At 34.0% G+C, this 22,180-nt stretch overlaps 1 protein-coding gene across 3 annotated transcripts in view; it reads right to left on the reverse strand.

Annotated features, from left to right (window-relative positions):
• Positions 1-22,180, reverse strand: part of LOC149787814 (uncharacterized) — a 141,863-nt gene that overhangs the window by 73,976 nt on the left and 45,707 nt on the right. For all 3 annotated transcript variants that reach the window (XM_089974024.1, XM_089974023.1, XM_089974025.1), the window contains one exon: positions 20,092-21,608. In XM_089974024.1, the coding sequence (XP_089830150.1) occupies positions 20,092-21,608 (1,517 nt within the window). The remainder of the gene's footprint in view (positions 1-20,091; positions 21,609-22,180) is intronic.

Here is a 22,180-nt window from a genome sequence, read left to right on the forward strand (position 1 = left end):
GTAGCATGTCCTACATAGTATATTCTGGAAATCTGTGTATACATATTCTACATAGTATGTTCCGGAAATCTATGTATGCACATCCTACACAGTATATTCTGGAAATATGTGTATGCATATCCTACATAGTATATTCTGGAAATCTGTGTATGCATATCCTACATAGTATGTTCTGAAAATCTGTGTATGCATGTTCTACATAGTATATTCTGGAAATCTGTGTATGCATATCCTACATAGTATGTTCTGGAAATATGTGTATGCATGTCCTACATAGTATATTCTGGAAATATGTGTATGCATGTCCTGCACAGTATTCTCTTGAAATCTGTGTAGCATGTCCTACATACCATATTCTGGAAATATGTATAGCATATCCTACATAGTATATTCTGGAAATCTGTGTATGCATGTTCTACATAGTATATTCTGGAAATCTGTGTAAGCATATCCTACATAATATATTCTGGAAATCTGTGTAGCATGTCCTACATAGTATATTCTGGAAATCTGTGCATACATGTTCTACATAGTATGTTCTGGAAATCTGTGTATGCATGTCCTACACAGTATATTCTGGAAATATGTGTATGCATATCCTACATAGTATATTCTGAAAATCTGTGTATGCATGTCCTACATAGTATATTCTGGAAATATGTGTATGCATGTCCTGCACAGTATTCTCTTGAAATCTGTGTAGCATGTCCTACATACTATATTCTGGAAATATGTATAGCATGTCCTACATAGTATATTCTGGAAATCTGTGTATGCATGTCCTACATAGTATATTCTGGAAATCTGTGTATGCATATCCTACATAGAATGTTCTGGAAATATGTGTATGCATGCCCTACATAGTATATTCTGGAAATATGTGTATGCATGTCCTGCACAGTATTCTCTTGAAATCTGTGTAGCATGTCCTACATACTATATTCTGGAAATATGTATAGCATGTCCTACATAGTATATTCTGGAAATCTGTGTATGCATGTCCTACATAGCATATTCTGGAAATCTGTGTATGCATATCCTACATAGTATATTCTAGAAATCTGTGTATGCTTGTCCTACATAGTATATTCTAGAAATCTGTGTATGCACGTCCTACATAGTATATTCTAGAAATCTGAGTAGCACGTCCTATGCAGTATATTTTGGAAATCTGTGTGTGCATGTCCTACACAATATATTCTGGAAATCTGTGTATGCATATCCTACACAGTATATTCTGGAAATATGTGTATGCATGTCATACACAGTATATTCTGGAAATCTGTGTATGCATGTCCTACACAGTATAATTTGGAAATCTGTGTATGAGGTGGGCAGGAATATGTTAGTATCATACAACAGTTAGCAGTTGAGTGTTTTAAAGAAATAGTTATATTAAAATAAATTCCATGCATTTTTGTCCAAAAATTTTGATGCAGAGTGCAACAATATGGAGTCTGTATGTAGTGTAAAATAGATGTCACTGACACTTATGAATAATCAAGTGAGGGGCAAGGACAAGTGAATTTTGCATAACACTTGGAGAAATTGAACAAGAGTTGATTTTCTATGCCTACCATTTGTAAAAATATGGCTTTTTGTCAGAAATGAACAATCTTGACAATAGTTCATAAATAAGGGAAGGCAAGCCTGTACTGGCCACAAGCAACATTTTATGATGAAGACAGTTACACAACTATACATTTGTTTTAGTAATAATAATTACACAATTTTCAGTTACAAACATTACGATGATCCCAAAATGAACAGTCTGGAACATTTTTATATTCTCTGCTCATATGTCTTTCTCTACATGCTATATATCTATCTAAATGTGCATAAATTCTATTATAGTTGGTAATACAGTTTTCTATACTTTATTAAATAATGTGTTATTTAAATCTCTAACCACTTTGCTGCTATCCTTGTAATGGGTTCAAGGCAAAATGCAAAAAATGTAAGAATTTGTTATATTTCCCCTTGATGTAGACCACCAGCCTAATTAAACCCTATCCATCTATCTGCTTTCTTAAGAACCCCACCATTCCCTGTCTTTGGAAATGATTATACTGTACAATGATAAAACTGATTTACACAGTGTTCAGATGTCACACATAAAATAAGTTATCAACAACTATCACAAATACCAAAAACAATCACCACTAATATGTATATAATTAATTATATAAATAAGCATCAACTCTTTCCCTACATGTGGTCTATTTGACACACCATAGAATCCACTGCATAAAACATACAAATGTGGGTCAATCCTCTGGAAAAATCTAATAACTGATACATGTTATTAGTCATGTACTCCAAGTATGGCCTTGATTTCACTTTATGAATCTTACTCTGAGAAAGAATTAAAAAAAATTTTAAAGTTGTTTATTACAATTCTTGTTGGTTCTGATTCAAGGTCAGGAACTAGGTCAGCATTAGATACAAAGTTTCTATTATTAGCTGTTTACAAAAAAACAGTCAGGTCAAACAGAACTGAACTGAATTTCTAGACAATGTCAAATCCAGTAATTAAAATTACATTACAATAGCACGTAATAGAATATATCAAAAATAAAACTAACAAATGAACAATTAAATTTAAGTAAATCAAATATAGATAACAATTCCATTTATACTGTTATGTATACTTAATTTGTATTCTTTGTTAGTTATTCTTAATTATTATATGCTACTGATATAGCTCATCAACACATTCAATATTAGAATGGAATTCAGTTGTAACTTTATACATTTTATCTACTTTGCATTCATGGGAAATAAACTATTTGTTGAATTTTACAAAACATCTTGGTTTTGCTCTTTAATTTTACTTAGTTTAAGACCATCAAGTCATAAAAATACATACATACATACATACATACATACATACATACATACAAGCTTTATTTTGGACAATGGTTCCCAAACTTTTTCGAGCCACCATCCCCTTGGTTATCCTCAGCTCCCTCCAACTTACCTCATACAAAGCATTATTCAGCATTAGCAGCCCCCTCTGTAATCCCACCACCCACTTTGGGAACCACTGATTTAGGATAACTGGCTGATATCAATTACTTTTTATTAGCTTTAGATAGGTATCAAGAATGAATGACTGATAATCTGATAATATCAATCAATCAATCAATCCTCTCTGCGCCGTCTGGTGCTTGAGACGACAGCAAGGGAGCACCATTTTGGTCTGTCAGCTGCAGTCCCCATTATATGGCATCATACTCTTTGCCACATACACTGTATGCAAGGCCCAATGTTTATGAAAAATGTAACTCTTGATGCATCTTGCATCTTGCTTAGTCTTCATGTGACATGATAATTATACTACAATAAAAGTCTTAAAAGTCATGTAAGCATTCAATATAAACTATTTCAGTAATGGGTGCCATTATTTAGAATTTGGGGCCCCGAGTGGCTGAGTGGTCTAAAGCGCTCTCCGTTACGGATCACTGCCATCTCACCTCTGTCTGCATGGGTTTCGAGTCTCGGATTCGGCTAATGTGGGTATGTGAGAAAGCTTGCCAGTAGCTTCTCGTGGGTCACTGGTTCTTTCCGGGGTTTTCCCGGGTTCTTCCTCCACCATTATTACTGGCCGCCATGTATAGCCTATCGTGTGCTGCAAAATGGCATTAAATCCTACAACACCAACAATTTAGAATTTGATTCTATATACCTTTAAATGACAATTATTCACTTCATTTGGATCCTTAAACATCCATATTCCTCTGGAAGGCCATTATTTACATGCCCCGAGAAGTACATATGGCAAAATTAATGTTAAAGTAGATAGACACTTTTTTGACGAAATCAACCTAAAGGTATGATCAAGTAAAAGCCTGACTGAATGCCACACACTGTGATGTCACAATGAAAGCTATGCATGTTGATAAACAAATTCATACTACCCTATATTGTGATGGTTCCACTTCACATGCTCTTTTCTTGAGCCAGTTTAGTACATGGCCACCATTGTAAAAGACCATAGCAATCGATACTTTTCATCTTAAGTTTCTTGATGACAGTTAAGGTGCAGAGCAATCAATAACCAGAATTAAATAGACTTTGGCTAAAGAAAATTAGTGTAAAATTTTAAAACAGCAATTAATAATTAATTTAAAATGAGTAAATGTATATACATGACCTGTGGGACATTTACAATCAATATGTGTAGCTTTCATTGTGCCATCACAGTGCATGACATTCAATCCAGATTGTACTGGATCACACCTTCAGGATCATTTCATTCACTGATTTTGCTATATACACTTCTTGGGGCATCTAAGTAATGACCTTACAAAGAAATGTGGATGTATAAGAATCTAAATGAAATGAATACTTGCCACTTGAAGTTATGCTAAATGAAAGCGTAAAAATTGACGCCCATTACTGAAATAGTCGGTATTGAATGCGTCAATTGTACTATATAAATACTATCTCAACTGCACGTAAAATAAAATATCACATTGCCTATTTTAGCTCACATTAATACCATGAAGCACTTGCTCATTTAAATGAGTCTTTTTTTAAAGTTAATAATGTATAACCTTTCACTTTTTACGTAGTGCACGTGATGTTTGGCTATACCACACCCACCCACCTTGTCAAGCCTATTCGCATTACCGATAGCCTTTAAGTATATACAATGATTTAATCAATTACCTCAGAAAATGTAACGCCTTTATCACTGCCCTATACCTGTTGCTATCCTTGTAAGAGAAATGTGCTCAGATCTATCGCTGTCCTGCAATTTATTTCAAAGTAGCTTCCTCTGTTCCCATAGCAATATTACATTATAACAAAACACATTTGGAGCAACCTCCACTTTTTCATTTGAAGAACTCGGATACATCGTAAGGATACTGTCATGAGCCAGACGATCACGTGACGAAATTTTGCTCCCGTGTATGAAAACTAGTATTGAGATTTATTAAAAACTAAGCTTCAGTCGTTAACTTTAGTTATTAATATGTTTATAAGCTTAATTCTAATTTTAATTCTACCGCTAATTAGTGCATTAAGGTTTTTTCTTTTTTTTTTTAATCCGATTGTAGACTGCAAACGACTTTGCTACTGAAGAATTTTCGGTTTTTCACCTCCCAAAAATTAGTGATATCAATCCGCCTAACATAGGTGACACTCTATAGTTTCGTATTGAAGGTTACAATTTTAAAGAAAAAGAATTTCCAAGTTTCCTCACTATTTAAACCGATTATTTTTTTCAAAAAAGGACCTTTGTATATTTTAGGTATTGTTCAAAGAACCCTTAATTCCCTTTAGTTTGGTGTATGATTGATGGGTGTAATGAGTTATGAAGAATACCGCTTGGCCCTACTTTAAATACGTATCTCTAAAAAAACTGCTAGCTCCTCTTGGTCATTTTTCACTTCCGTGACTTCTGAAGAAATTGTTGTTGTTGGTTAGGGTTTAACGCCAATTTTCAGCACAAGATAGGCTATGCATGGCGGCCAGTATAACTGGTGGAGGAAGAACCCTGGAAAACCCAGGGAAGAACCACCGACCCACGAGAAGCTACTGGCAGGCTTTCCCACGTACCCACGCTAGTCGAGCCTTGGACTCGAACCCACGCAAAGAGAGGTGAGATGGCAGTGATCCGGAACGGTAAGTGCTTTAGACCACTCGGCCACTCGGGGCCCTCGAAGTAAATTGTAAAAAAAAAAAAACCAAACACCCACCCATAACATTGTTTTTACATATGATATATTTGTTACATTCATTGCACTTTTAGACGTTGGATTTGTCAAGTCTGGCAAAGTCATCTTCCCTGTCATATTAGCAGCTAAAGATAGTGTACTTTAGACTATTTCAGGTTGATTTTTTGAGCACAAGGCAGCAGTAATTTTAGTTAGCGGTGTGCTTAATCATTTACAATTTCCACAAGTACAATGTCCAATTAAATTTCACCCACAGTACATGAAAGTAACATAAAGCTATACCAACAGTCTTTCCATTGTGCATGTTGCAAATGTAAACAATTTTGTCACTCTCTCAGAAGTTCATAATCTCTGTAGAGTTCCTTAGTCCTACATGTAAGACCTGACGCTGATATTTAAGTTTTGGGCATCAGGGTATTACAGCCTAACTAACGGCACTGTGTAGTGTGTTTTGACATCGACTAACATCGTTATTTTCAGGAATATTTCAAAATAACGACGCTTTTCTACAAAGTAAAGTTATAATGTTTTAGTCAGACTTTACTTACTCTGATGCCTTTTCTCTAATAAATTCAAATTCTCACAAAAGAAATGGACCCGTTTTCAAGTTTTTTTGGCCAACATTTCAATTGACTGGAAAGCGATTAAAACCGATAATGCCGAAATCGGGTTAAGTTGAAATATTACTTTTTAACGAAACGAATAAACAATATATTATGCCTATTGGAACTGTAAGCAACGGTTCATTTTGTTCAAGAAACTTATCTCCAACATGAACCTACTTGAACTTACTTCGGCATACCTTGACTACCGTCGCATTGCAACAAATTCAAATTTATGTCAACGGAATGTGAAAATGCATCCATTTGCTTGTGTCATATTTTCATTCCACCATGATAAAGACAGCACAGTAAGTGTATTAATTACACATAAATTAGTGGAAAAATGTCAATATAGGCTGCCAAGTATGTGAGATGTTCCTGAAACTTTGATTACTCATTCCAATGTCGTTGACATCGGAACACACTATACAAGACCGTTATTTGGATAGTAAGACATAGCACCTAAACAAAACCAACATGTGCTATGTCTTACATATAGGACTATAGAAGTCCTGTATCCAAGATTTTGTTTTTCTGTCTCTTCAGCATTAAGACGTACATGACGGACTTGCCCATACTACTTAAAATAGCTGTTTTCGGAGCCAATGAAACATCAAGAAGAATAAAATTTGGCTAATCAACCTTTGACCAGTAATAGCATGTCACATCATATATTTAATGTAATCCTACCATGTAAGACGTGTCGCGTAGTATTTATGTTTTAGAGCTATGTCTTACTACCCAAATAATGGCCTTGTATAGAGCGTTCCGATGTCGATTGACATCGGAATGAGTAGTCAAAGTTTGAGGAATATCTCACACACTTCCCGTACGAAATAATTTGTCGGATTCCACCTGGAACTTAAGCATACTCCAGGCGGAATCTGCCTAAAATGTTAAAAATCTGGTTAATACAAAGGCGGACATGGACAATTTGAGAAGTCAAAGATGAATCCATCTAGAGTCCGTCTGACTCTAAGATGGACTTTTGTCAAATTCCTGCTATAAATACATCTTTAGGCATAATTTTGGACTTGGTTGATTTTCCACCCACCATCTAGGTAGAATTAGGAACTTAGTCACTGGCATCTATTATATGAAAGGAGGAATCTGGACTTAGTTTATTTTCTAACCAACATCTATGCGGAATGAAGAACTTAGTCATTTACATCAGTTAAATATGGCATAATTAGGACTTGGCTTTTGTGTGTCTGTAAAGTTAAATGACTGAAAATATAGTGATACTTTTTGATTGTAATATCACTTACAGTCCAATAAAAATATCAATAAGATATAATAAAATTTATTGTTTCTTGTACAATTTGAATGATTTTCAGCAGCATTTATATTTCCTGTTTCTGATAGCTGTAATTTTATAATGTTTATTTTGGGCACAATTTATAACTTCTTTCCACAGCTTTCCTTGTTAAATTTATTTTTCAAATTTGTTGTTGTTGTATTTTTCTTTAACTTCAATAGGATTTAACTGCCCTCAAACAAGTTATCATCTTGTTTTCTGTTTTAAAACATAATTTCGCTTTTCTCCTGACCTGAATTTCCTCGATATGGACCCATTTTTTAAATAATGCTCTATCCGGTCCAATTCCACAACGAGCTTTCAAATAAGTATTTGTTCCGTTTATTGTTTAACAGAGGATCGTTGTATAAAGCTTTCTGATTGGTCAAAATGTTGTAATTGCCCAATGAATCGTCGCGTAACAATTACTGATGGGAAAGAGCCTGTTTGCTAAACATGGCGATTCGAATTTGCGAGCGGGACGAGAGATTGAATAACCATTTGAAAAATGTGCGGCAATGAGAATACCCTGAACGCAAATTTGATGGGAACATAATTGGTCAGTCTGTATGAAAACTGAACGCCAGGACAAGCATTTTGCTTTTTGTGCCATAAAGAGCTTTACAGTAGCGGCCAACGTGCTAAATAGGACAAGGAATTGAATCAGCATGATTTCGAAGTTATACAACTCCAAACTGATTAACTTCAGAATTTAAGGAGGGACAACGTGTAGATCACTGGTGGGAATTGTTGCCAGATATCCATGTATATCAAAAGATAGTCATATCTTTGCGGAATTTTCTTGGCTGAAAAGTAGAATCTACTTTCAATCTCGTGAGGCATTATTGTGTATATTATCAAAATATTCTTGGTGTGTTGGAATTCAGTGAAAAATAAGAGTAATTATTTCATGATAAACGTTTGTCACGGCTGCTTATGGAACAAGGACTAATTCGAGAGACCACAGCAGCATCATAGTTTGTGCAATCAAAAAATCCAGTCTACAGTACAAGTGACATACGGCAGGCTCCTAGCTTTTCTTCTTCTCATAATCAAATTGTTTCAAATGGATGCTTTTCTGTAATTTTGCATTATTTTCACGGCTGAATTTTACAATGCAGATTAATATTTTATATTTTATATATGTTTATGTGTTCACAGATGCCTGTGCATATGTTCCAGGCTTGATACTTTGATTTTTAAAACCACTTAATTATTTAGTGTCAGATACTTCATATCATGTTGTATATACTGTATAAGTTGTACATCACAGATAGAAGAAGGCCTCAAGGTAGATTAGTTCTGTAGCTAATTGAATTACCTTCTGTAAATAAAGTCATTATTATTATTATTATTATTATTAACTCCCATTTCTCTTGCCTTGGATGTCATATAATTACAACGTCAGTATAATTGTTTTCATGCACACTTAAATATCACCTTGGTTAATAAAGTCCTGTTTAATTCATATCCATTATTTCTTTGAAACCTGCTGAAATGTCTGAAGCACTAAAAAAAATCAGTAAAATACTATATAATGATCAAAATTTTAGTGAAATCTTACAAGAGTTTTAGTCAATTTTTTTGTGAAACCTCACAAATATTTCAAAGAAATTTTTTTGAGAACTCAACATAATTTCAATGAAAGTTTTGGTCAAAATATGTGTGAAATCTCACCAAACTTTAAAGTGAAATGAAAAATACTTAAGTGATGCCATGTTGGATTAGATCTTGTATGCAAGAAAGAAAATGGCATTGCCCCTTGGGACAAGAAACACCTAAATCTTATTTGATAATGTCTGTCAAAATAAAATTTATGATCCATTTTAAATATTACTGTGAATATTCATCATTGATTCCCAATAATGTCTAAAAAATCATTAGGCAGTTTAATAGAAATCTGAAGTATATTTTTTATGGTTTAGGCAGAAATTGCTTTAAAAAAACCCGACTGAAATCCGCCTTGACATTTTCAATTATTGGATGGAGTTTCTGCAGGTATTTCCATCTAATTAGGCAGAAGTAAAGATTCCGCCTGGTAACAGTAAATTGTATATTTTGAGCTATATTCCACCCTGAATCTGCCTAAAAGTGATAATAATGGGAATCTAGGCTAAATAAGCAGAATAAACAGATTCCACCTAGTAGGCGGAATAAACTAATTCTGCCTAGTAGGCGGAATAAACAAATTCCGCTCTGTAATAGACGGACTAATTTGCATATTTCGGGCTGTATTCCACCCTGAACCCACCTAAAATTTATAATAAGTGGAATCTAGGCTTTAAGTGAAATCCACTTTAAAATTCCACCTGGAATCTGGTTAAAATCAGGGCGGAAGTTTTCGTACAGGTTGGCAGCCCATATCAACACTCTTACACAAATTGATATGTAGTTAACAGGGATGGTCCTGGCTTTTAAAAAGCTGTCGCCAAAAAAATCGCCAACCTCAATATTTTGTCGCCAGTTTTCAAAAAGTGTCGCCAGAACAAGTAGTGTACATTTTTTCAAGTGTTAATTTAGTCTATTAATGTAACAGGCAATGAAAATTACAAAAGATGGGTTAGTTAATACTCTAATTACAACAAGCATTAACAAAATGTTACAAAGTGTTACATGAAGATCCGTCGCGATTTTAGGGCTGCCCACTTGTTGAATGCAGTTTCAAAGTCTAATTTTTCACATCTGTACATGCTGATTCTCATTAGATTCTCGAGAGATGAGATGCAGAGTTTATTTCTGATGTCAGTTTTTATGAGGTTCATCTTACTGAATCCACATTCACAGTCTACAGTGCTGACAGGTGACACCAGTAGTCTCTCAGCAGACCCCCCCCCCCCTTTATGGCTAGCTTCACAAAGCTTGTAGTGAATTGCTTCCTAAATCCCAAGAATGATCACTGAATGCTGTATAAATTTTCTCGACAAGCAAAATAGGATCTCCATTCCCACGAATGAAACTTACATGAGTCAACACCTGGCAATATTGGACCATATATATAAGCATAAATTCACACCCAATTTAGGGATTCTTTCACTCCTGTATTTTGAGAAATAAATAATTATTATTAATTATGCAAAACTGTTTTTTTTGCTATTTTTTGTTGCGGAGTTTAAGTCTCTGCAGCCGTAACACGGATTGATGGCAAAAGGAAAAGATCGATGAGTAAAATGCTGCACTGGCGACAGATATAATTGTGATTGAGATTTTTTCCATTTGCTTTGTATTTATACGCAGTAGTCATTACTTCAAAGATTATCAGTTTTCTGTGAAGGTTCAACAAAACTATTGTATTGGTATATGTAAAAAAAGAAAAAAAAAACAACAGAAGGATTAGCCATTCAATTAATTGTATCTGTTCTATTCGCATCTTCAGAAGTCGGTCAGTTGTAGGTATAGTTCGGTAGCATGATTGACTGTAACACAGCATACAGTACTCAGCCCAGATGTCAGCATAAGCAGATTATGATGTAACAATGCACTGTAAAGATGGGGTTGTCAATACGAACAAAGGATCGTTTGTGTAACAGATTGATTCCTATGCATTGCTTAGTCAAGTTTGTGGCTTCCTTTCATTCTCCCTTTTAATTTATCCAGTCCAAATCCATGATTGTATGTACAAATTAAATAACCAAAAAGTCTGTCGCCCAAAAAATCGCCAGATGGGATATTTTTGTTGCCAATAAGGAAAAAAAATCGCAATTTGCGACATTGGCGAAGCCCAGGACGATCCCTGAGTTAATATACTTACTGTGCTGTTTTTATCCAGGTGGAATCAAAATCTGACACTAGCAAATCAACGCATTTTCATGTTCCGTTGACATGCATTTAAATTTGTTGAAATGTAACAGTAGTCGAGGTATGCCGAAATATGTTCAATCATGTTCATGTGGGGGATATGTTTCTTGAACAAAAAACAAAAACGTTGCGTACAGTTCAAATAAGCATAATATATTTTTATTTGGTTTGTTAAAGAATAATATTTCAACTTAACCCGACTTCGGCATTCCTGGCTTTGATCGCTTTCCAGCCAACTAAAATGTAACAAAACTTGAAAACAGGTCCATTCCTTTTGTGAGAATTGGATTTTATTAGAGAAAAGACATCAGAGTCAGTAAGGTGTGACTAAAACATTATGACTTTACTTTGTGGAAAAGCATCGCTATTGGTTACCAGTTGTGTCAGATATTCCTGAAAATTTACTTTCATTACAATGTTAGTCGACATCAAACATGCTACACAGCTCTGTTAGCTAGGCAGTAAGACCCAGATGCCCAAAACATAAATATCAGCATTGAGATCTTACATGTAAGACTAATATTTAATGCTAACAAATATAAAAGAATAATGAGCTAAATTTAAAATGTTGTTTCATGTTCATAGATATGGTATTTTTGTGAAGGTGGTAGCATCAGAAATTACAGAGAAGCTAATAAAATATTGTGTACAGGTGTTTTATCTTTTCATCAAAAAGTAAGCAATTTTTTTTACAGCATCTATACATATATAAGGACTATAAATATGATAACGTAAGCTTTCTGGGGGTTAATTTTTCAATTAGTCACTACTAAATATAACCAGACTGTTCATGAGGCATCATTTACATCTTTATTTGGTATGTAAGACATTTTTATGGTTATGGCCACGATATTAAAATATGGATTACTATTATATATCTTTTCTATTACAAAAAATAGACTGCATCTGATAAATATGAATAAACCAATATTCTAATAAAAACAATATCTATCAAACCACAAAATAATAAACACCTTTACTCATGTGAAAATGAAAAATTACATTCATAAGATTTGTCTCCTTTCATTTCAAACTAATTAAAATGGAAAATGTAACAGTAACCTTTCTAGACAAATTCATCAAATAAAATTGATTTTATGTTACATGATTTGCACAAAATATTATTTTACTTTAACATTTAATGTGAACTACTTTATAGACTCTTTCATATTACAATGTACGTTTTAGTCTTAGTTTCGCTTATTCTATCAAACTACTGTCTTCCCATATTCTTGGTACCTTTCAGTATAATCTGACTTAATATAGGCAAGTGCAACAACAACTTTTATGTAAACATACTGGAATAGCTTTAAATGTATACTATCAATACATATAATCACCGCATCTAAGTAGGCAGCCCTAACTGAAACCCCATTATGATTTTCTTGCCAAACTTAAAATCCATTACAGCAGGGTACTTTAATGTTGCAATTGGATTTATACAATATAATAACTGGGTAATTTATATAATGTTTTGTGTTTTGTCTGTTTGCCTAAACAACAAAAGAAAGGAGAATTGAAGTGAATAGATGCATACAAGGAGCAAAAGGAGGAATACAGGTGGTGAAAAGGGACATAAAGGTGGTAAAAAGGAGGAATACAGGTGGTGAAAAGGGACATAAAGGTGGTAAAAAGGAGGAATACAGGTGGTGAAAAGGGACATAAAGGTGGTAAAAAGAGGCATACAGGTGATAAAAAAGGGACTTATAGATGGCAAAAAGGATGTTTTCAAGATGATGAGATAATTAAAGGATGGCCATTGGAGGCAAAGAATAGACAAGCAAGTGCTTTAAAATGTAATAGAAAGAATATAATGTCCCTTAAAGAGTGAAAAAGAAAACAATAAATTGTGAAAAGAGACAGAGTAAGTCAAATGGAGATAGAAACAGAGGCCCAAAAAAGTGGCAGAAACTAAGATCTTTAATGAAAAGAGTTATATTAAAAGAGTGGACTGCATGTATTTCATGTGAGACCTCAGCTGTATTGGCTAATCAAGGTTAAAGTGGTCATACTATCACACCAGGGTTGCTTGAAACTTGCCACACCCCAGTAAAATCTGACTTATGCGAATGAACAATATAGCTTCTACAGCAGATTTTATGAACAAGGATTCTTATAAAAAGAAAAATGTATCTGATTTTTAACAGCTAGCTAAATTGTTATAGCACGTTAGCTTTGATGTAGAAAGGAATGTTCTTTTTTATTGTTTAATTGTTATGCCGTGTTACAGGGGCCCAACAATTCATTGTCATCATCACTTCAGGCTAAATTTATTTTCTGCATGATAATTAATGTCTACAGTGGCTGCTGGAAAATACTTAAAATGTCATATAGTTATGTAATCATTTATTACATTCTGCATATATGCAGGTTATGCAAAGAAAGACCCAAATGACGTCCATTTGAAGACCAAACGAGGCAAAAACAATGCAATACAAAAATAAAAGTAATAGAAACTAAAAACAAATAAGATCAAAGACAGCTAAAAGAAGTTTCTTTTGTTACTTTCTAAGGCAAAAAGGGAACAAAACAGATGAAAAGTATCCAAATAAATATAGAGGAAACTATAAGATCCATTTTTGAACAAAAGAGTTAAAATAATAAATAAACTTAAAGATTAATTTGTGATGTTTATCCGTCTGTTTGCCCATCTAGTACCAAGTCTCCACTCAATACCAGCTAAATGTCACCATGACTGAAAGAAGAAAAATGGTTTCTGTGGAAAACTTGTATGGTCTCATCCAGATATCATCTCACCAAATGGTTAATAATTAAGACTTCATCTTGGGATCAATATGTCAGAGGTCAAAGTCGCAAACTGATAGAAGAAACATCTTTTGCCTAATAACTTTAGTTCTAGGCCTATTATCTTGACCAGTGTTGTGGAGGGCTTCTGCATAATGTATGAAACAATTCTGTTGATTTTGGGATTGAAAGTGAAAGGTCATTATCACTGTAGCTCAAAGAAAAATGGGTTTTGCACAATAACTTTCATTCTAGAGTAAGTTCCTTTGTTAATGGCTTGGACTTGGAGTAATTAAGAAACAACATTGATTCTTTGGTCTAAAGATCTGACGTCATGATAAACCTAAAAAGAAAATAGTTTTAGTACATTAAATTCAGTTAAAGACTGCTTATGTTGACCAAAGGTGGAGGTCACTAAGACCCATATGTCAATAATCTCCAGAGTAAACCAAATAGTGCTTACACAAAGAGACATTTTAAACAGACAGTGGAAGCACAATCAGCCGTTCATGGAACTATTGTTAAAAAGGCATAAATAGGTCCAATAATGTATGAAGTAGCATTTCACGGCACCTAAGCACAAATGTAACTATGCAGTAACACAAAAAGGTTATGTTCCAAAAATATAAAATTGCACAAAAAGTAGGAAGATAAAGCCTTCCTAATAAATGTATGTGTAAAAGCACAAGAAAATAATATATAAAACAAAGCTGTAACACTTCCTCAAAGATTCACCAAGTAGTTCACATAAAAAAAATTGTCTCACAGAGGGTGGCCAAAATGAGAAATTGTTTTTTGAAATAGACAAGAAGATGAAATTATGAAAAGAGACAGAATAAAAAATATCCAATTTCTTCCATTTGCTGCTCAATTTCACTATGCACCACTCCTTGATAACTTGCACCCTGATAACTCACGAATCCACTTATAACGCAGGGATCCAGCATGGGTCACATTTTTTAAACCAGTAAATACCCCCAAAATTGATACCTATTTGTTGAAATTTAAGAAAATCACAATCAAAATTGGTACCGGAAACTTTGATGTATTGCTCGCTTTATCATCGAAAACGGTAGATAGGACCTGGAAATTTTCGTCAACACTATGAACTATCAAATTTAAAAATAGGTCATACAATTTTTTACATTTTCTTTCCAAACAACATTCCTAGTACACCGCAATTAACAATATGTAAGGAAGTTTTGATTAATGAAAATATCACTCACTCCGAGTAGAGGCAGTACTTTAATAAATAAATACAAATTAAATCATTTTTTTATCAATTGAAATTAGTGTTCTAGTTCTATCTTTTAGTCCCTTTTAAGGGTAATCATCATAAATGCAATGTGTCTTCTTGTAATTGAGCGTAAAATGTGTCAATATACCGTAACAGCTATGTCCGCGAGCATTTCTCTGAAAACCTAATTAAGTGCCTACCATGTTTTGATAACTGACTTCCGGAAATATATGTTGTATTGTTGCAATGAATTAAAAGCTGGCCTCCTTTGTATATATCACGTTAATTATGTCTTTTCAATCAAATAAAGGAGGTGGAATAAAAGAAAAATTAAAACGCACGAAAATCCTACAAACTTAAAATCTAGCGGCCCCGGTCGTATGTCGGGTGAACTCACTTCATTTGATCAATCGAACACTTATAAATGTTATTGTGTATGTAACATAAACTACCTTAAATTAACCAACTCTTTCATAACTGTGATCAAAGATAACAAGGCATCCAAGCAAAATTAATACTTCGTAAAATAAAGAGCTTGATTTCACAGATACGGACCATTGTGGGCAAGCAAGTTTCAGAGAATTCTTGAACTGGCACTTAGGGATATCCTCAAGGATGATAAGAAGTTTCATTATTAATTCCAATTAATTAACTGACAACATCAAGATTGTACTAATTGAGCAATAAAAAAATTGAGTTTCAACGTAGATGATTGTCTCACAAAATAAATGTTGCATGTTTTTGATAAAAAGGAATCTTGTTTGGTGTTGTATCAATAGTTAGTCTAGTTCCCTCCCGATTTGACAGGATAATATTAGACACCAGTACGGGAACCAGAATCATCAAGAAAATAAAAAGCAGTGACGTAATACCCAGATTTATTCGCGTGTATATGATGGTTGTTGAAACCAGTTGGAATTATCTTTCATATGTTGGACATTTTGAAAATAAATGTTATTTAAACAGAATAACAAACAAATTCATTAGAAAGAGCGCATTATTAAATATTATTATCGACGTGATTGTAAAATGAGGATTCAGTCAATAAACAGCCCAGTTCCCTAATGCCACCCACCCCTGAGCATTTTTTTTCTATGTAACTCGCATCTCACTTATAGTGCAGTCTATGTTTGTGTTCGTAGAACCCATTGTGCGCAAGTTATTGAGGGAGAGGTGTATATAGTCCAAGTCAAGTGATTAATAACCTAACATTCTTAATTATTAACTTGGTTGGGAGGGTGGGGAAGACTAAAATTAGGATAGGTTTAGGCACATACATATGTGTCCAATAATAATCATTTAGATCAAACAAAGGCATGCTGCAAACGGAATAAAGGGCTGATCTTGGTATTGATACAGTATCACAGAGAGCTGTGTGATATATGCTGTACAAAATAAGTTATTCAAAATTGTTATAGCTTTCTTCTGCCCCTTTAAATATGTTCATCTTCAATCTCAAGCCAAGAAATACGAATAAATATAATTCTGAAAGCAAAAGCAATTTACATTTTATTCCTTTTTGCCTCCATCATAAGTGCAGTAGAAAAGCCCTGTAATCTGTTGTGAAGATATTACAAATTATTATCAAAATGTGAAATCACCATTGTCTGTGGTGGTGGTGGTGTTTTGGATTTAATACCATTTCTCAGCTCAAGATAGGCTGTACATCGTGGCTAGCATAACTGATGGAGGAAGAACCCAGGAAAACCTGTGAGAACGACCAGCCCATGGGAATCTACTGGAAGCTTTCAACCACTTTGGTGGCATAAAGTGGTTAGAGCATCTGCCTCTTATGCAGGAGATTGCAGGTCAAACCCTTGCCATGTCATACCGAAGACTTGAATGAATGGTTCTAGAAGCTGCCTCGCTTGGTGCTCAGCATTAAGAGGTTTGTGTTAGGACCAGTCAGCTGGTGTCAGGATAATGTGACTGGGTGGGACATGATGCTACATGTCTGTGGCAAGATGCCCAAGTGCTAGACATCACTATAAACTCCCACACTGCAGATATTGTAGCAATATGACTGAATTTTTAAAAAAAATCAATGTTAAATAATAAATCCAAATCACACACACACATACACACACACACACACACATACTGGCAAGCTTTGTTGCATACCCATACAGGCCAAGCCCGAGACTTGAACCCACATGGACAGAGGTGAGTTTACAGTGATTAGCAAAAGCAATCACTTTAGACCAACTTGGGTACTACACTAAACTAAATCTTTTGATGTAATAATAATGATAATAATGTTATTTAATGCATGATATTTGTTAGGAAACCAATTTTGACAGGTGAACATGTTTATGAAGGACAGTTTGGCCAATGCGTGTCTGTTATTGACAGGCTTAACAATAACAATTTTGATGGATTTCAACATTGCTTCAGGCCATGAATTTCAAGACCCAATGAACAATGATCATCGTAGGACCTAATCTGCAAATTTAAATACTGACATAAATGTCATTGTTTACAAAACTGCTCAAAATATTTATCCATGTAAATACATAAACTCACCCAGATCAGCAGACCAGTGAGAAAATAAGATTAAAAAAACTCTTTATACTTACCTTTATTAAATTTTGTGTCCCATTTCTCCCTAATCTTTTTTAAGCAATTATGTTTTGCTTTTTGTGACATTTTTAAATTATAACCAGCATCAATGTAATTGATTTTATTCTTTTTTTTTAAATGTGTAATCTTTCATCTCTTTTTGTAATCTGTTTTGACTTTTTGAGTGTGACAGTGGCTTTATATGCCAATGCTTAGACATTTTTCTATGTCAGTGTGCCATTATTCACACAAAAAATTATATTACTCTTTTTGCCCTTTTGGGTGTCTCCAAAACATTGGTCAGATTTTTATCCACACACTTTTCTGTTTGTGTCTTTTTCTTTCATTTTACTTTTTGATTCTTTTTGTTACATCTGAGCCTTTTTAGAATATCTTCCCAGTCAATTTATTTTAGTCTTATTGCACAGTTCTTTTCATTTGTGTGGACACTTTTGGGTCTTTATGTGGCTGTTTAATTTATTTGGCCACTTTTTCTCTTCATATTCAACTCAGTTTCTTGCTTTTTGTTTCACTTTTCATATTGTTTACCATTTTTATAAAGCTCGCCTGGCTGTATGTAATACAGCCCTGTGACTGACTGCCATGCTTATGTGTCCATTAACCTATGCAGTTTTCGACAGTTTTTGGCATAAAGTATTGTGTCATAAAGGCATTTTCAGTTTGTACAAATTATGTCTATCTGCCATCATATATATGTCTGCTGAAAATGGTAAAAACCCTTTAAATAACTTTTCATAGACCACTGAATAACATTTGACTCAAGTTGATAGCACCCAGGCATTAAAACCTTTCATGTTTGTACAATTTATGCTGTTCTGCCTTCAAGTTACATATATGGCCACTGTTACTAAAATAGAAAAGCGACTCTTGCTAAAAATAGAAGAGCTTTTAAACAACTTCTCCCAAACCAATGAATGGGCTTTGACCAAACTTTGTCAGAAAGCATCCTTTCATGAAGACCTTTCAGTTTTATGCAAATGATGTCTATCAGCCATTAAATATGGCCACCATTAATAGAGACAAAATAGATAACATTCAAATGAACTCTCAAAACTGTCCAATAGAACTTGACAGAAAAGCCTGGCATGATGACCTTTGAACAAGATACAAATAATGCAAAATTTTATGTCAGATGTGACCACCATTATTAAAAATGGAACATTATTAAGCTGTTTCTTCTCCGAAACTGCTGAATAGATAATGGCAGATCTTGATAGCATCCTAGCTGAAAATCTTTCAGATTCATGCAAATCATGCCATTCCACCATTAAATATGGCTGTTATTACTAAATATAGAAAAACCTTTAATAAACTTCCAAAAAACCACCATACAGAATCTGAACATATTTGACAGAAAGCATGCTGGAATAGAGAACATTGTACCACTAGCTGTCATGACATGGCCACCATTACTGCAAACAGATAAAAATTTAAAGCACTCATCTGGAGAAGAGAATCTGATCATACGTGATAGAAAGCAATACAGCATGTTGAAATTTTGAAATCTGAACAAATAATGCAAATCTGCTAACAAGTATGACCATTATTAATAAAAAAACAAAACTTTTGAACAGCTTCTCAAAAACCACTAAAAGAAGAATAACATTTAGTCAACTTGATCTCGAGAAACCACCAAACCGGTACAGTTTAACCAACTTGAACATCAAGCCTTTCAATATATCCTGGTCATTGGATTTTCTTCCCATGGACTTACATATTGTCACTCCCCGATGCTGATTTGCTTTCTGTTACTTCATTTATTCTTTTTAGTTTTTCTTGTTTTGTCTCTCATTGCATCATCCGGCCCACTTTTCACCTACTTCAGTGAAACTACATAATTTATTTTACTGGTTGCTTCAATCCTTTTGGTCATCCTCTCTTAGATTTTGCAAAACCTCTCTCTCTCTCCCTCTTGGCTTTTTTCATCTTTTTAATTTCTGTCTCTTTGGCCCTCATTTAATTTTTTTAGGCATGGCATTGAACAAATAACATAAATTGGTATAATGTTGGTTTTGATGGGCAGTGTGATGTAAACTAAATTTAAAACATTCCAATATTTAGAACAAAACAGATAAAATGTATAAATTGAAAGCATTGTTTTCTTCTGTATGTAACCTTAGAACTTTGAAAAATACAAACATTACCTACCTGAAATTGCCAAAATGGAGAGTTGATTGTGGAACATCATAGAATCCGCCAAAGCACTCCAAACAAATTGGGCTAACATTCTCATACATAGGGTAAGTCTCTTGATCACTGTCATCATCATGATTAATATTCTGATCTATTGGGTAGAATTCATGATCACTCTCATAATCATCAGCCTGCAAGAGGTGTCCATCATCAATTAAGCTGTATGTAAATTCAGAATCAATTTCTGAATTCTGTTGCAAGGGAGTTAACTCGTTCTTAGGAGTACAAAACCTATCATTCTTAGAAATGTCACCATTATCTCCACTTTGATCATGATTTTCAGCATTGACCTTTTGCTTTACAGTTGATAATGTCAGATATGTGTGAAAAGGTTTTTCCAAAATTCTATTACAGTATCCCTCCACTGGAATGTTTGGATACTTTTGGGGATATTTTAATTTTGTTTTGTTTTTTCTTTTTGTCATATTTGTAAACAAAATGTCAGATTCTGTTTGTTTCCCTTTGCCTAATTGTTTAAGAGTTTTCAAAAACTTTGTTTCTTGCTGTGCACCTGCATGTGGTTCTCTTTGCCTGAACAAAAAATTTTGCTTATCTCGTGTGCTACTTGTATCATCTGATGATGATGTGTCTGAAAATAGGGACATCTTTCCACCATGAAAAACAGTAGGTATAGTAGTTGAGATTTTTTCTCCCTTGACACTGTTCTTCATTATAGACACTTTATCCATTGGTAGACCTCCCATGCTTGAAGTAAATTTTGAATGATGAACAACCCTTCCTGAATCACTGACTAAACTATTGCCATTTACATTTTTTAGCTGTTTTTGTTTGTAATCCTTTGCACTTGTCAAAGAAATTTCAAAGTCACCCGGTTCAGTGAGAATTTTATTTGAAAATTCTTCCACAGCTTTTGAGATTAAATCTGTTCTATTTGGCAATGATAAAGTTCCATATTTTATAGGAGCAGTTTTTTTTTTCAATTGACTTTTTCTCTGTTTTGAAACTGGACTGGTATTAAGAATTGTCTGTGCCATACCTCGGGGTAAACCATTTGTAACAGTCTCAGCAGTCTTACTAACTAGTATATTATGCTGAATTTTTCTATTTTTTTCAGAATTATCAAACTCTGTCTGAATCATTTCATCAATAAGGTGTTTTCCACTTGTCTTCGCATCTTTGGACTTTGATTCGGAAAATGTCATAACTTTATTGTTTTCCTCCATGGAAAGTTTCCAAACCAGTTGTTTCCATAGCAACTCAGAATCAGAATATGCCTGTGACTTAGTGTAAAGAGCTTGCTGCAGCATTGCGGATGGAAACTTTGACAATTTAAATAATGGATTAATGTCAAGCTCTGGCACCTGCTTGACATCGGTGGATTCATTATAGGTCTCTTTTTTCCAGTTTTGAAGATTTTTAAAACTGAATTGGCCAGGTGAACGAGAGGTATCTATCACCTCTCCCATCTCCATGTCTATCATCAAGTCATAATCTGTTAGAGTAGGTTTCCTCTGAAAATAGAATTAAAAAGTTGTGTAAAGTCTAAAATTGATACTGATACAGTTCTTTTTTTTAAATAATGCTTTCCATGGAGTATACCACCTTTAATGCTTGTCATTTAATTAGTGGATTTTACAAGAGAAATAATTATGATAATTATCAGTTTTATTTTTTCACTCTAAAACTTTTTTTATTGGACATCAATAATATCATGATTAAGGAATTTCAGCTGTCATGTTGTAAGTCACTTGGTGCAGTGGTATCATGTTGCCTGTCACACAAGAGATCCACTTTTGAATTCCACTATGAAATAAATTTTAAAAAATTACAAGTATATACTTTCTTACCTTGAATTAGGAAATTTAATCACATTGCTGCTCATAATCTGTATGTGAATGGCCACAGAAAACAACAGAACATAAATGGTAAACAGCTAACATTGCCTTTAAAAAATCTGCTACTTTAATCTATTATACACTTTAGCTAGCCAACATGTTAAAGCATTTTCAACCACTTGATGAAATATATGTGATTCACTCGATATGATCAGACATCATCTCTATTATGAGGTACATGACATAAT

The sequence above is a fragment of the Sinohyriopsis cumingii genome, chromosome 11 (assembly GCF_028554795.1).
Source record: "Sinohyriopsis cumingii isolate HCF-2022 chromosome 11, ASM2855479v2, whole genome shotgun sequence".
Classification (NCBI taxonomy): domain Eukaryota; kingdom Metazoa; phylum Mollusca; class Bivalvia; order Unionida; family Unionidae; genus Sinohyriopsis; species Sinohyriopsis cumingii.